The sequence below is a fragment of the Geospiza fortis genome, unplaced genomic scaffold (assembly GCF_000277835.1).
Source record: "Geospiza fortis unplaced genomic scaffold, GeoFor_1.0 scaffold186, whole genome shotgun sequence".
Lineage (NCBI taxonomy): Eukaryota > Metazoa > Chordata > Aves > Passeriformes > Thraupidae > Geospiza > Geospiza fortis.
This window is the reverse complement of record NW_005054331.1, coordinates 4,538,876-4,555,826: the sequence shown is the minus strand read 5'-3', so window position 1 is coordinate 4,555,826 and position 16,951 is coordinate 4,538,876. Positions and strand designations below refer to the sequence as shown.

Here is a 16,951-nt window from a genome sequence, read left to right as displayed (position 1 = left end):
CCCTACAGCAATGAGGATCTTGTCTTTATTGCATCTATTAATCCTCATTAAGCAATCATTAGTCATAATTTACATATTCAACCACCTGCCTTCTCAGCTGAGTGCTAAGGGATCCACAGCATTCTTCTACCCTCACTCTACTTTATAGTCCTAATTTGCTGCTAAACCTGTCCTGTTTCACTTCTGAGGCCAGCACTTGTTATTCCATCCCAGCTTCAGTACAGAGAGAATCTAAAACCTTTTCTTTACCACAGCCATATCCTCTGGCTTTTTTTCCTTATCTCCTCTGTGGAGCACAACTGATTTTACAGAGAGATAGGTGAGCACCTGCCTAACAAAGCCTGAAGCCTTAAACAATTAAAAATTTGGGGCATTTTAAATAAACATGATCAGCATGTTTTGCTTCATTCTGTAACAGCCCCTCAGTTAAATCAGTTTTTCCTGCTGGCAGGATTTTGCTGGCATTTTTCATGCTAGTACCTGTGCTGTGCTTGTTCTTGGTATTTGTAAGGAACCATTGGGACACGTTGGTGTATCCTGTTTGGGGAAAGGACTGCAGCTAGAAGCCCAATCCTTAAAGCCAAAGTGGTGTTGTTGCTGAAAGGCCACCTGTGCAAGGCAGGGCATTCCCAGCAATTGTGCAAGGATGTAAAAACAGTGGAAGTGTGAGCAATACACAAGTAAAGAGAGGCAAAAACAGATTATATAATATTTTAACTGTATTATTATTATTATTAAACTTTTTGCACATAGAAATATTCTTGCTTTTCCCATAATAATTAGATCTGGGTTGATAACAATTCTTGGATTAGGCTAAGATTTCAATTATGCTAATACATTTTTGCCTTTAAACATCCATAGGTTTCCTCTTTGCCCATAAACAAGGTTTTCATTGTAGGGGCAGTGACATTAGTTTCTGAAGGACAAGCCACAGAGTTCCAGGGGAGTTAGACCAGTCAGGACACCAGGGAAAAAAAGGCCTGAATTTCTTTATGGTTATAATTGTGTTTTTGAGCAGTTTGGAAACCACTTAAAAGTTGGTATTATCCCATTTGGTAGTGGAATTGTAGGAATATGACAGAGATAATTAATACACTGCACATTGGATGATGATAAAATATATAGAGTAATTTCATATGATGGATAGGATCTTGACTTTCACTGCTAGCTCTGCTGTGTAGTAACTGTATCCTGCAGAATTCACAGGGAATGAAACAACTATCACTGCCAAGAAGCAAGGAGCTTTGCCTAGGGCATTGAAATTTTTTGGTGGCTGCTGAAATGTACTTTTCAACTCTGAATGTCTGGCCAGGAGCTAAACCAGCCCTGCAGGTGCTCTGTGTATTCAGAGACTTTCAGCCTCCACACAGGACTATACTCCACACAGGGCTGGCTCAGTCAGCTTGTGATTATTTCTTAGGTAGCGTATGCTGCTTCCACACTGAGAGTTTTGGCACCATTTGCTTCAGCACAGCCCTTCTTTTTTTCTTTGCACATTAAGTAGAATCCTAAATCATGCTGAGATGGTAGATAAATGAGAATAATTCTAATTATCTCTGGGGTTTCAAAGTGGAAAATTAAATTGCAGTGGTAAATATTTGACTTCATCACTTGCCTCTGGACCCTTTCACCCACTCTGTTTTAAAGATTAACCTATGCTTCATATTTTCACTTCTCTCATTTAATGATGTTCTCAGTATCTTTAACTCAAAGAAAACCTTTGGCAAGCATAAATGGATCTCTCTTCTGGCTTAATTAGTTCAGCATATTAGCCAACAATTAATTCTAACTCCATCATTATTATTTTAAAGAATCTTCCTTCTTGGATTTCACTGAAATGGACTGGAAACAAATGACTGTTCCATTGCAGCATGTCTCAACTGAATAATAACATAAATAGCCTTCCTCTTTCACTCAAGGATCTGAAAATATTCTCCAAATGTTGATGCAGAAAACTTAAAATCCCTCACTGATGAGGGGATTACTGTTATCTTCAGATAAAGAAACTGAGGCATAGTGAGGGTAATTACTAGGATTATTTTGTTAGATTCATGTCATCCAGAAAATGGATACATTCTTTGGACAACAAAAAATTATTGTAAATTGTAGCTGTAGTGGAATTTAAAAACCAGTCACATACAATTGTATAAATCTGTGTGAAATTACTGATTTCCACATCATAAAATTAATTTAACCAGAAATAATTTCAAGTTACTATATATTTGTAGGCATGAGAAATCCTGTGAATGCCTTGAATATAGAACATCTTTCAAGGCACCAATATAACTTAAAACTATATTGAAACAGTATTTGAAAACTGAAATATTCTAAAATCCATTCAGACCTTTCACTCTTAAGCTCCCTGTTCAAATTCAATTTGAGCTCCAGCATGTTCTTGATAATACAATTTTTAATTACAGGGCCAGAAACTGGTTTTTTTCCTCAGTATTTTTGCTTCATTCAGTTCACATAACAGAAAATACTGAAATAATTTAAAAACCCCAAACGCCTCTTTTTACTATTCTTTAGTTTCTCATAGGTCTTTCCAGTCCCTCACCCAAGGGGATGCACTGAAGATAAAATGTCATTCTTTTCAGAATCTTTCAATTTCTCCCCACAATGTGCTCTCCCTCTAGCTCTCTCTTTCTCTTTCTCCTTGCCCCATACCATGATTTATCAGATAGGGAAGCACTATCCATTCCTTCCACAGATGTAGAATGGAGAAATATTTCTGTTAAAATTTGAAAAGAATTGGTGAACATGCCAGGGGTTCAAAGCTGTCAATAGCTGTCAATAGTAGCTCTTTGGCATTGTTGTATGGGGCAGATCATAGACAAGAACTTCCCATAGCAGGAAGGTCTTCCCTTACAAAATGAAATCCTCCTTCCTCCTCTTCCTTTTTAATTTTGGAGACAGTGACACAGACAAGTATTCTATGCAAATCTAATTCAGCATGGTGCTGACACAAATCTATTCTGGTTTCACATATTTAGTCTCCATTTACTGGTAAGGACAAAAACCCCACCCAACTACTGCAATAGATAACCAAGAAATAACTTGCTTTGCAATTGCTTTTATACTTTTTTTCTGTGTGATTACTGGAGACATCAGATATGAGCTTCCCTCCATACAAGCAGATTTTAACTAAAGAGTTTAATTATATGCTAAAAGAAAAATGTTTTCTCCAATGTTTCCTCTGAAACCTGCATTGAATACTTTATCTTGTATTTATGAGAATAAAATCTGCTGCTATGGATACAGTGAGGTCAACATTTTAATGTTATTATTTCATTGTGCGGTGTTAAAGGATAATATTTTTCTTTAAAACAAAAATCTTAGAAAATATGTATTATAGGAAAGTAAGTATGGTAATGTATTTTAAATGAATAGGTAAAGGCTTTTATTTAATATTTCTCTTTCAAGTACAGGAAATATAACAAGGTCCAGACAGGCAGCACTGAAAAAACACCTTGTCTGTAACAGAACTTCTCTTGCATTTTCACCTGATGCCTATAGCATGTTTTACAAATATTAATTAAGCTGCATAAAAGTCCTATGACAATCCTCAAGGTGACCCCAAACAAAAAAAGACAGGTTTTTAGTTTGTACAAAGCACAACAAAAGACAGAATACCTTGTTTGTTTGTTTGTTTTTTAAAAGCTGCAATTTTCTACTTGTTCCTTGTAAAAGAAAAACGAGTAATGTCAATTTTTATCTTTCCTGCTTTTTGAACAACTGCAGAATAATAAATTCTTTTAATGAAAGAATAATGCTAAGGAGTTTCTCCTCCAAACTGGCTGTTAGGCAGTCAAGTTAGATAATCATACTGACTCAGTTTTAAAATTGTCTTGCAAAAATAACCACCCTATCAATTACTCCCTTTTCCCCTTCTTTTCATCATTGTATCATAATCCTTCTAATTTTCCTACTACCTACAGCATTCCAGAAAAGTGTACACAAAATAAAAAACAGCACAACTTTTAAACAGCTACACATAACACAAATACATCCAGTCTTCTTTCTTTTATAGGAGCAAAGAGAAATAGGAATGAACTTTATTCCCTTTCTTCCCACACTCATCACATTTAGGATACACATTATTCAGAATCTTACCTCTCTGTCCCTCTTCCTCCCTAAAAGAAACTCAACCAGGTAACATTTTTCTGAAAAGCACAAGCCAAGGTAAATCTGCAATTTCCAAATAGCTCAAAAAAGTTTATTGTTTTATCATGGGGCAACAGTACAGGGAAGTGAAGTGAAAGGGACTGGCATTTTTCACAGGAAATGAGCCCAGGAATGGTAACCATTAATGCTGAATTTTCCTGCAAATACAAAACCATAACTACTCATAGGACAAGTCTCATAGGATTCCTGCCCAAATGTCCTGGGGTTTTTTGCTGTTTGTTGCAAACAAATAATTCCAAGTAACAAAGGAATGCCTGGCTTTGGGATGTGAGCAAAACCAAAGGGCCATGACCCCTCTCTGGTCTGCTAATTCACTCGTTCATGTCAAATTCTCCATCTCAGTCACTGGAGCATTTCAGATGCTCCACCCATTGAGATGGAGAATATGCTTGAGCATATTGCCTCAGGTGGTTGTTGTTAGGACTCATTTGTATTTCTTGAGCACTTTAAAATAATATTTACAGCAACATTCAGAAAGGTTCCCTTAGCTTTTTAGAATTATATAAAGAATATTCAGTATTGTACCATTTTATTTTTTGTACTGCCTTTTGTGGGGGAGGGAGTTGTTTATTTGTTGGGGGGGTTTGTTTGGTTTTTTTTTAATGCTTTGAAATTATGAAGACATCTGAGTGATCACTTGCACCCTCAACAACCTGAAATGCTAGTTTCCAAACAGATGAATAAGAGAATAAACTCAGTGATCATTTTAGCCCCAAAAAAATTCACAACTTCAGAAATAATACCAACTTTTGATAACTGCAAAAAACAATTTAAAAATTGCTGATGAGAATACAACTTCAAGGGGAAAAGGAATATCTATTAGCAGGAACTAGAAGACTACAAACCTATTCAGCTTTTCTAAACAATAAGAAATTATTGAATAGCTAGAGAATCCTCTTACAAAGAAACTACTTTAAAAATATTAAATTCCTAAAAATATATTTTTATGTTAAAAACTACTAATGCTTTAATAATTGGAAATAACCTAAAAGTGAAAATTATAGAACATAACAGGAGCCAAATCCTGGTGTGATTAATGAAGTTGTTATATTAACACTAGAACTTAAGTCTAAGTCTGTAGCATTCAGCTAGTAACTGATGAAGTTATTGCAAAATAGCATTTAGCGAAGCAGAGAAATGATCCAATTGAAAAGACTTCCATCAGTTATTATACATCCATTGGCAAGATCAAACATATCTTTCAAATTTGCTATTGATTGCAAAGTAACATCAAATGGGATCTGGAAAAAAAAAACTAAATTAATAACTTTATTAAGCTTAGAGGTACCAAAAAGTACATATATACCAATATATATATACACACGTGTATACCAATAGTTTCATATAAAATCATATATACCAATATATGTATACACATCTATACCAATAGTTTCATATAAAATCAGATTTCTGAAATACAACCAATGAATATGTTAGGAATATTTATTGCCTGGGTACAAATTTGTGGTTAATGACATTTCTTGCAGGAAACTAGTAAAACAGGATTCAAGGGAAGAAACTTTTATGAACAGTCTTGCTCACAAAGTTTATCATGACCATCTGTAGGCAAAATGAAGAGCAGCAAGTTTGGTTAGTAATTTGGAAGGCTTTTCCTAAGATGAGAAAATGAAGGAATTGAGCTAACAGTAAAAGGTGAAATAGAGGGCAACTGTAAACTTGTTTGAGTGTCCATTGAATACAGAGAACTATTTAACTGATTTAGGTATCAACAAAAAACAATTGAAGACAGAGATGACTAGAATAAATTACATAGGGAGGTTAATTTTTAATGCAATTATTTTATTTATAAATTTACTTCTAATGTTTAAGACTGGAGCTTCCAAACACTATATCTCTCTCAAGGACATAGCTACTCATTAAAGAGCATTAAAACCAAGTAGGCTGATAATTCTTTATTCTTAAAACATGAAGAGTCAAATAATTTTAAATGAATAATTCAGTGAAAACGCGCTTGTTCCATTTATAAATATAATTCAGGACTGAATCAAAAGCACTGTAAGACACAGAGAGAAAAAACAGAATCAAAGAAGAAAAAGTGGCAACACGACAGAAGAGTGACAGCTCAGACAATGAGAAAACAAAGACTACAAATTAGAACTGACTTTGCCCAATTAATTCACCAGATGATGAGCAACAGAAAAGTGTTTCGTGGGGGAAAATGGTGAAAAACTACATATAAGAAATGTATCTGCTGCCTTCTCCTCCATGCTTGAAAACAAAGGGAATGTACTATTCTGTGGTGTACATAGAGCTCCCTGAGCTTTCTGTCTCTGGCTAATGCACACATACAACTTACATGAAAGTTTGGAAATGCTACTGTGAAATATGCTGTACATTAGGCAGTGCTAATCACCCTACAAGTTCTATTGGCTTCAGAGAAGAACAAAGATCCTCAGCCTCTTGAAGGATTAGGCTTCAGCTGCTCAACCAAAACTACCATATCTCAAAGCATCTTAGGTTGAAGTTTGTATTTGAAACTTCATGATGAAAAGTTCTGTGATTTTCCACCTGGTTGTGGAATTGAGAGAGAATAAAATCAGTGCAGTAAACATCATATTTTTAATAGAAGAACATCACTAAATCTGCTCCTTCTCTTCCATTGTAGATCCACAAATAGAAGCAGGCAAAGTGAAAGGAATTCACAAGAATTTAAACAGTTCCAGAAATTTTCATGATTCTGTGAAAGTTTGTCTCTATCTTTCCCTATGAATCTATCAAATGTTGCTACCATGGAAGATAATTCAGTGGGACTCTGAAAAGTACAGCTTTGCAGAAGGGATGTGGTGTATTCTGATGCATTGATTAAGCCAGATTGTGTGATATGAAGGCCTGGGAGTCATTGGAGAGAGAACTTCAGGATGGATAACGAGGGGTGGCAAGAATGGTGCAATGTGTATCAAAGGGCAGTGTGTACTCTCAGGTACTGGGCTGCAGGACACACAGGACAGATTCTCTCTGCTGTAACAGGCACTAGCCCAATGTTCTCAGATAAAAGTCACATTCTGTTCTGGTAGGAAGAGTTCTCTGACTGGAAGAGTACAGTGGATGCCTTTTCCACTATCATTCCATTGTGAACAATTACTGGCAAGATATTTGAGGATCAGTTGAAGGAGTGATAGTTACAGTGGATTCCAGAATCTCCTGTGGAGTCCCTTGAGCCCTGGCAGCTGTGGTCCTTCCCTGATGTCCCCAAGGTGGCTGAGAACAGCACTGCTCCCCACCATGGGCCAGTTCCCACAGTCTCCTCTGGGATACTGACTGCACTAGGAAACAGCATGAATAAGATGCTTTGTCCCATCAGCAGGGACAAAAAAATTGCATGCTATCTCTCAAAACATGTCATGGGCAAGACGGAGAAAGCTAAAGAAAATGGAATAATCAAACCTGAATAACTGCAAAAATGCAAGAATGGAAAGAAATTACATTTGGCGATTCCATCATGGAAATTCACTGGAGTCTGTGTAAACAATAACCAGAGAGTGGTGAATAATCTGTATTAACCATTGTGAGCAAAAATCCCCTTTTAATACATTTTTGCGTGTATGAAAAGTTGATTCTAATGAACAGTGAAGATATTCACAGTTTGTAATCATGAACATTTGTATTTTATTTGTAAAGACGATAAAATAAAACCAAAACAAAATAAGGAAAAAAATGGGAAGATGCTTAGTGGTATAATCCTTGTTATAGTTTAACTGAATAATTGTTTTGTTTTAGAAAACAGATTTTTACTCTTAATGAGAACAACATACCTCAGTTAATGGAGAGGACAGGGCTGGATCAACAGAAAGCAGTGCTTTGACTTCAGATAAACACCTTTTAGCAATTTCCTAATGGTATAAAACAAGAAGAAATTTGTACTATCTGTGTACTACAAACATATGCTGTACTATCAGTCTCCTCTGATAAGCTAACAGATGGCTCAGCCTTACAAAATTTTCAGAATATTCAAGTTTTGGGTTATTCTAATTGAATTCACAGCAAAATAAACCTTAGCTGATGAATATAAATTTTCTGCAACACAAACAGTAGTGTTTCCTGTACAAACACAATGCCCAAATCTTGCAGTTTCTACTGAGGCAAAATTGCTCCTGGTTCAGGTTTTAAATCCAGTGACTGAGCATACTTTTGCTATGTGTTTACTGAAGATATGATAAACAAACACTCTGACAAGATGATATTTATACATGTATAATGCATGACATGTTAATCTTATTAGTATTCTAAACATTTTTTACCAATTACTGACATACATTAATGAAATTTTGAGCAAACACCTTCAGGTAATCAGAAACATCCACTAAAGGACAGCTCTGTCTACCCTCCTGAACACAGTGATTGGCCAAAATATCATTTGTTCTCCAAGCTGGTCAAAATACAGCCTCGCAATAATGGCACAGTGCACAATTGTCACTGTTTCACAGCATCCATCAGACAAAATGACAGCCTCTACATCATTAATCATTTCACATAATAGATATAAAAAGAATCCTGTCACATGATAAATGTCTCCCACTTTGAAAATAAACGTCTATTTTGCCTTGGCATTTATCAAGTAGCACTTATGCTGTGGCAACATTCTATTCCAATGACATTATCTCAAACAGAGCACATGGAAAATTCTGAAATTACCTTTTGTGTGTGTGTATGTGGGGAGAGTATTTGCTTGTGGACCATATTCAGCCTTGCTAATAAAAAGAAAAGAGGAAGGCATAGAGAAAATGAAAATAAACTCCATGCCAATTTTAGTCATCTCTCAATAACCTTATTAGAAGGTTCTTATTTCAGAAACCACCACTGCCCATTTTACATTGAAGATGTGTAACTGATGTTTAAAAAGCGCTTTTGGGTTGATCATCATGCACATTGCCAAGGATTTGCATACGTAGATTACTATAAATTAGGTATCAGTTTCCAAATCTATGTACCTGAAGAAGTAGCCTTTATTTTCAAGGAAAAGGTTGAAAATACCCGGGTTTTTTTCTAGAGCAACAAGTAATATATAAGGAAAAGTTAAATATTAAATAAAGAGTGAAAGTATTTCAACTTTTCTTTAAAGAGGCGAGGGAAGCTTAACGCCTGCCTTTATGTCTGCCTTCCAAGTAGCCCATCATTTATTTCCCCAAAACAGGCATCTTAAATCAAGTCAAACATATATAAGAGCCAAGCTGTTCTCACTTACTTCTATTTTACCATCGAGATGCACTTTTGCATCACTTCTCTTGTGTTTAAACGAAGGAATTATTTTCAAAGTTTCATTTTGCTCATGAAAACTTGTACGTCGTGCAGTTGAAAAGCTCTTAGAAGCTTGCATCGATAATTCAATTTGCTCCTTCAGATCAGACAATTTCTCCCTTAAAGAAATAATTCTAAAAGAAGACAAAGTTTTTCATTATTACTGCTATAAAACAACAATATTTGTTGCTTCCAGGTTATAATTAGACTGATCTAGCTTTTATTACATATTGATCAGGTTCTACATTTTCTTTCATTTTAAGACTGTTTGCATAATTTTACAAAAATAAGTTTTGCATTTAATAAAGTGGAGATATAGAATGCATTAGCTTTTTAAATTAAAATCAGAAGTATTATTTTAGGAATGCCTCTGCAAGAAATGGCTTTTTCATCCAACCAGGGTGGCAGAGGCTGCCCATTACTTCTTCCCTTCCACCCACTAAGCAGTTCCAAAAATTTTAAGACTAGATGAATGACAAGAAAGAAATAATAAAAAATGCCATAGGATGTAAAATTAAGGGCAGAGTCCAGTGCTACAACTGAGAAAAATTCTTGCTTTCTTAGAGTTGTAATATGGTATGGAGAAAGTAGTTGATTCAATGAGAGAATGGGAATAACTGCTGGGAGTAGTTTTTAGATCTGCTACATTGCTATGCCAGTGCAATATAATTAGCATATGTTACTTGGTTCTTTAAGAATCAAAACTAAAATGCTAATGAATGCATTGAACAAGCAACTGTTTGGATGAGTTTAACACATGTATGACATCTTAGAATTTTTACTGTGAAAAATCTTTGAAAAGCAAAAATGAATGCTTTTAAAGATTTACAGCTCTTTGATATTTTGTACTTTATTTTCTCTCATCCTAAATGGCTGATTGATCTTTAATACAGCATGAAATAACAGGACAGAGTCAGTGATTATTTACCTAGCCAATGGAATCCACAAGTAGCCTGAAAACATAGACGTTGAACTGATGTCACTAATCCTGATAGGGTTTGTATTATAAGCATAAAGCAACAAAACCTATAAGAGAGATGGGATGGGTAAACTGTAATGCAGTAGACCTGAGCTATTTCAGTGATACAAGAGAACAGTAAATATCAAATACGGTGTACTGATGAAGCCTTAGATAATTGACCTTCAAAAAAGAGAGGTGTGTGACTTCATATGAATTTGTACTACACTCAGTTTTTACAGGTTTTAGATTCATTTAATTAATTAAATTGGATATTATTACTATGGGTTTGAAAATTAGGTGTACCACACGATGTCACTATCAACATCCCAGCATTGTCCTGATCCTGGTCAATCATATGCATGGCTGTCATCATGCTAGGTTTAAATCCATAAAGTGTGCATAACTCACCAATCTAAAAAAGCCATATAAGAAAATTAAGCAGAGTGTTCTCATCTTTCACTGCAAGTATTTACTAGTGTAATTGAAAATATGCTTCCTAATGGTAGCTGAATATTTTGACTATATGGAAAATGTCAAAAATATGGCATTCATACATTGTTTGGTTTTAAGAGTTGTCTCTGGTCTTCTACTGATCTGTATGGTCATGCTAAAGTAACCTGCAAAACCACATTAAAAGGTCCATTATTTACATTAACTCCCCGGGTTTCTATCAGTTTCCTAATAAAGATAAATGGGTCTAATAGAAATTCAGAAACATATCTGCTATGCCAGAAAGTTTAAGATCATGGATTTCTAATGCTGTAGCAGAAATTTTACCTACACGTTGTTCCCTTGCGTAAAGACAGAACAAATTCCACGTCATAGTTTCTCATAGTCCCGTAACCCTCTCATCTCTTTCATCTTTCATTTTCAGTCTGATCTTTTAGGAAAATGAGGCTTACAAAATCACATTTTCCTTGTATATGTGCATCTTTGCTTTTCCAAGAGTCTCCGACCAAACTATTATTCAAATGTATCAGTCACGTCTACCCAAACTTAGAGTGGAGGTCTTCAAGACATCAGGGATTTACAACAGGCATAAATACAGTATAGCCTGGAAGCTCTATATGGGGGAAAAAAGGTGGGTTTTTGTCTTGCCAACAAAAAACTGTCAGGGCATTCTGTTTTTTTAAAGAGCAGCTTTGCAGCAGAGTAAATAAATTCTTCCTATCACCATAATTCTATTAAAAAGCTGGTACCTCATAACACAAATATTCATTGGAAATGAGACTTAATTTGCTCCACTACCTAAGGAACTGCTTTGCTCTAGTTATACCTTAGTTTCTGTATCGTTTGATTCCTTTGCCATAGGAGGAATGTACCACTGAATGTTAATTTCCCTATCTGGAGCAACTGTTGCCCTACTCTCTGTCTTCTCGTATTCTGCAACAGAAACTGGAGAAGCTGTTCTCACATGTGACACTTCTGAGGTAATTTCAGAAATATCAAGAGACATCTGAAACACAAAATAAATGTTAAGTTTTTAGTAAATAATAATATTCAATAATATTTAAATTACATCATTTAAATAAATTAAAGTTTAAACTATATTTTCTGTATTTTTCTGAAACAGGAAAAATCTGTTATAATCTAATGTCTACTGGAATTGGTATGACTTTCATTCCAGCATAAATATATGTTTATTTAGGTAAAGGGGTAGTTTTTAAAGGTGTCCTTTTTACTAAGTTAAGACTTTTCAATGCTTATGTGATGACACATTTCTAAAGCTAATACAAAGGATCTGTGGGCTGACTTAGAGACACCAACAGTCACAATGATTGTTGCCTTTGACTCAAAATCATTATGGCATTATGGGTTTGGCTCAAATCTATTATTTGGCGCACTGATAATACAACATTTAGTGATGAAAAAGTAATTTGTCAAGTATACATATTGATAATTAAAATAGGATTCTTCATGTTAGAATAATGCTTTATTTATGCTTACCTATCTGTTTTCTCAGCTGTGCAACTAACAAAGGGTGACACCTGCTGAAAATTCAACTACTTAATTTGTGAGGATTTGTTGTATTTTATAAAATACATATGGAACATTAGCAGGGCATTCATCAAATAGCTACTGCTGGCTGTCATTCACCAGGGAATTAATGCAGGAACGCTGTCAGCCATCATTCATGTATGAATAAAACCTTTTCTTAAAATTGTGAAATATTTGATTTAAAGGCTGAACACGCCATCTCTATTTTTTAAAGTATTACACAGATCTGCAAAGAACACTGGCCAAACAGTCGCATCTTCAGGGAACATGGAGGCTATTTGAAATAGGCCTAATGTCTCCATCACTGGTTCCAAAATGTGGACACTGAAAACATCTTCCTGTGAAGTTAGTTCTTCTCAAATTTCAAATATTCATTGCTGAAAAAATGGAGAATTTAACCTACTTGCTCTACAAAAAAAGTCAGCGTATGACAACTACAGGGCAGTAAATCCAAGTGAGCAAAAGATGGATTTTTCACAATAATCTGATTTTATTCCATTAAGCCAGTTACCATCCCACATGAAGCTTTAGTAGAAGTGAAGGTAATGATGAATCCAGGCATGTGGAAGTCATAAATTCAAGCACACGGATTTGCCTTCAGCGGCCATAACCCATGGTAAGCCATGAGCTGTGCATGGAGGACCCACTCACTACAGCCCTCTTCTAATTCAGTAATGAATCACTGTCCTGCTAGCATGGACTGTGAAAAAAATTAGGAGAAAACACATATATGGACATGGGAAGAACTTAATTTATTCTGTGCCTCTGAAATCGAGCTCTTAAAATTCCAGTTTATGCTATATATTTCTTTCTAAAATGTTTGTTATGGGGTTTTTTTTCACTGAACTGCATCCTTTGGGTTTCTGTTCATATTGAATCTTTTTGAAGAAGAATGTTACAACTGCTGTTGTCAAACTGGTAAGTTGCTGAATAACATACGAAAATATTTGTCTATTCAACTTTCTCAAAAGCCTGAAAACAAACTGTCTTAGTCAAGTATTTCCAGACCTACTTACTATTATGGAGCAGAACAAAAAAAAAAGCATGAAAAATGTAACAGGGCCCAGAATTTTAAATACAGACCTAATGTAATTTGAATTCTTTGGTCAGCAGACCAGAAAAAGTCTTCAAGAGTCAAAATTAGGTTACAGAGGTAGACATAAGTGAAACAACTTCATACATAAAACTCATTCTTTCAAAAAGTATATCTATTTGTACTGTTCAACTCAAAGTAATAAATTACAGTTACATTTTAAATAACATCTATAACCTTCTGGATAGTTAAAGCTTCTAAAAATGTTGTGATAAAAATCAATGAATCTTAGAATTAAAAAAGTAAGAGCTTTATGCTTGTTAGCTGTCTACAACAGTGAAGTTAACACATGATTATGCACCTTGCACCCATCATGAACATGACAGTGAGCTCTGAAGCTTATTATTCTAGAATACTGTAATACTAATTATGTCAAAAAAGGAGCAGAATAAAATAATTTTTGATATATGATGGCTGTTATAAATGTCACATACTGTATATTTACAATTTATTCAGTGGCACAGTCAGCTCTTTGTTGGGAAATGAGTAATGATATGCTGTCCAACACTGCAGAAAGTTCACCAACTCTAGACAAGCTACTTTCACAGAAGTATTTTTATTCATTTTTATAACATACCAACTTCCCTCCTCAAGGCTCCCCTGTCTCCATTTAATACTGAATATAATAACTAAAAATAAGCCACATATACTGATCTTTCATTTTAATTTTTAGTATTAGGATAATTATTAATATAAGACATGGGACTGAGAAACTTTGAAGACAATTATTTTTACAGCGGGTCTTCAAAGACAAATTTCATTCAATGTTCAAAACGTGTGCCATGGTCAGCGTAGAATCCAGAATTCTAATTCAAGATTTATCTGAGTAATGTATTCTGAGCTGCCTACATTTGAAAGCTCAAATAGGCTGCTCACAAGCCAGAGATCTAAAAAGGTTTATTTTCTAGCCAGTTGATAATCAGTGAAAAAACTGAAATACAAGACCTTAAAAAACTTTTGATAAAATATAATGTACATATTTTTTGAAAGTCATGTTTTTATTATTGACTAAATTAGCAATATAGAGACTGGTACATACATATTACAAAACTAACATCAAGACATTTTTGGTATGAAAGATTTAAAATCTCAGCCCTTACTGAGTAACAGCCAACTTTATTAACCAATAAAAACACCTTTTTAAAAATCATTCTGCTTAATCTTCTAGGGTCTAAATACACTGGCTATGGGATGGAGATTATTTTTGCAGGAATGAATAACACAAGGGTATTTGCATTTGTTAACTACATAATTCACTGCTTTCACTGGATTTTGGTTTTGTACTGATCCTCTGCATATAATTTCATTCTTCTATAGTGCTCCCAGAAATATTACCAATGGAATTACCAAGAATCTGAATGAAATACCAGTATAATATTTTTGAAACATTAGAAAGGATATAAGTACCTCTGAAGAATCAGTTGTATCACTGAGTGGTATTTCTACATCATGTAGTTCTGCTGGAAAATTCTCAGGACAACACAATGAATATTCCAACAAATACTTTTCAAGGAAGGAATGCATTTCTGCTATGCGTAGAACAATTCCTGTGTCAGAAATCAAACCAAGGTGTCCATCTCGTCCAGAAAGTGATCCAGCTCCTGGGTTAGGGGCAGTTTTTAAAAGAGATTTTTAAAACTACATCATTATTTGTCATTAAAATGTCAAGTTACTACATATACACTACATTCATAAATTTTGGAAGCATCATAAAATATGTAAATAGATTATCACATAAATGCATTTCCAACAATTATACTGATTGCCCTTAAATATTACTAGCTTATGCTATTGGTAATTTTTCACCAGTGATCAGACAGTGAAACAAACTCTCTCCAGACATTATAAAGTAGCATCAAATGGGAGGTATAATTTTGAGGTGTAGGTACTTAAACTCAAAGTGTAAGCACCAGTAGGTTCACTAGATGCTTAAGCACCCACTAGAATAAACACATATTTATTCAACACAGTCAAAATCAGCTTTAAGAGCCCTTAAGACCCCAGTTTACACAGCTAGGGGCTGATCAGCTGAGTTTCCCCCTAGGCTCCCCAACAGGTAACTACAGCTGAGGTTTACATGCACCTTTTGACACTTAATTGTAGATACCTTCCTTCCAGTTCAGTGCTCAGCCAGAATACTTTCATTTGATGCTGCAGGGAGAAAACCCAGCCCTCTCTGGAATTGTTATTTTCAGAGTTGCTAGGTTTCTCTCTATATAACACCTATATATACAATATAGTTTTGTTCTCACCTGTTGGGCCATCACTTGTATATCCAAAAGCTGGCCATCACATGTAGGTGCACAGTATGAAGGCCTTGCAATTAATGGATTCTTAGTCTATTTGAAATGTCCTATCTATTACCACGTTCTATTTGCAGTGAAATAACCCAAGCTTGCAAATCACATCTGGGGTTTCAGTCAAAACACATTTAATAGTGCACAGCCTTCCCATTTACCTACACTCAGGTCTCCAAAACAGAACCTCAAATTGAACCAATTTATTTATGATCTGACTTAAGCTTGATTTTTCTAGAACTAAAAATAAATATAGATTATGAATTTTTTAGAAATGCTTCAGTTGTAGTAATAACAATTAAGTTTTGAGGGAGGCCTTCCTTGTACTGTGGAGGCTTATGAATAACTAAGAAGAAAGGTAGTAATATCTTCACTTGCAGCATGTGTAAACTGACATAAATCTGGATTTCCATGAAGATTTTTTGCATTTATATAATTTAAAGGAACTAAAAATTAGGCTACTTCAGATTATGGCCTTTAAATCTGACACTCTTTGCCCTCAAGAACAGAATCTCATCTATAGCAGTTTTCTGGAAGGAAATAAAAATGCGTACCAGGTAGGATTGTGTTATAAATTCTTTTCAAATGATTGTGGTAGCGAATGATGAGAACCCATGTTATTGTATCTTTCTTCCAGCTGGCCTCGGTGACAAGACTTTCTGTTTCTTTGAGATTCTTCGGGAGTTTCAGAGATAACATTGTATCCATCTGAAATCCAATAAGAGTTCAAGAACACACATGAAGTGGTTAGAATTCAAAAGCCATTTCTGCATTGCGCTGGAACTGACTAATCTGTAACTAGAAGTATAACTTGTGAAACTGCTTATATTTTTCATACAAGAAAAATTATTTTTACTCTTTTTAAACATAAGTTGAAATAGTAAATAGCCTTAAAATTAGCTGAAAATTGTTTCTCAGATCACAGGCAGGAACCTTACTAATCTTTGCAAGAAATTCAAAAGGAGTAGAGAGCAAGGTGCATTCTCTCTCTCTGAATTTGAATATGAAGCCATTATTCCTACACATTGTTCAATAGAAGACATTTACTAAATGGAACCAACACAAGGAATCACCAATCATAACTGCAGCAGCTGAACTTCCCAGTTTTGTTGGCCCTAACTCAGAATAGAAAGGTAATGGATGTACATTTTCACTGAGATA

At 34.8% G+C, this 16,951-nt stretch overlaps 1 protein-coding gene across 1 annotated transcript in view; it reads right to left on the bottom strand.

The window, feature by feature from the left end:
* Window positions 1–4,273: 4,273 nt before the first annotated feature.
* Window positions 4,274–16,951, bottom strand: part of CFAP54 (cilia and flagella associated protein 54) — a 125,988-nt gene continuing 113,310 nt past the window's right edge. Inside the window, 8 exon segments of the mRNA XM_031057539.1 lie at window positions 4,274–5,426; window positions 7,959–8,036; window positions 9,389–9,575; window positions 10,370–10,467; window positions 11,679–11,858; window positions 14,901–15,094; window positions 16,345–16,460; window positions 16,462–16,498. Coding sequence (XP_030913399.1) covers window positions 5,307–5,426; window positions 7,959–8,036; window positions 9,389–9,575; window positions 10,370–10,467; window positions 11,679–11,858; window positions 14,901–15,094; window positions 16,345–16,460; window positions 16,462–16,498 — 1,010 coding nt within the window. The 3' untranslated portion in view covers window positions 4,274–5,306.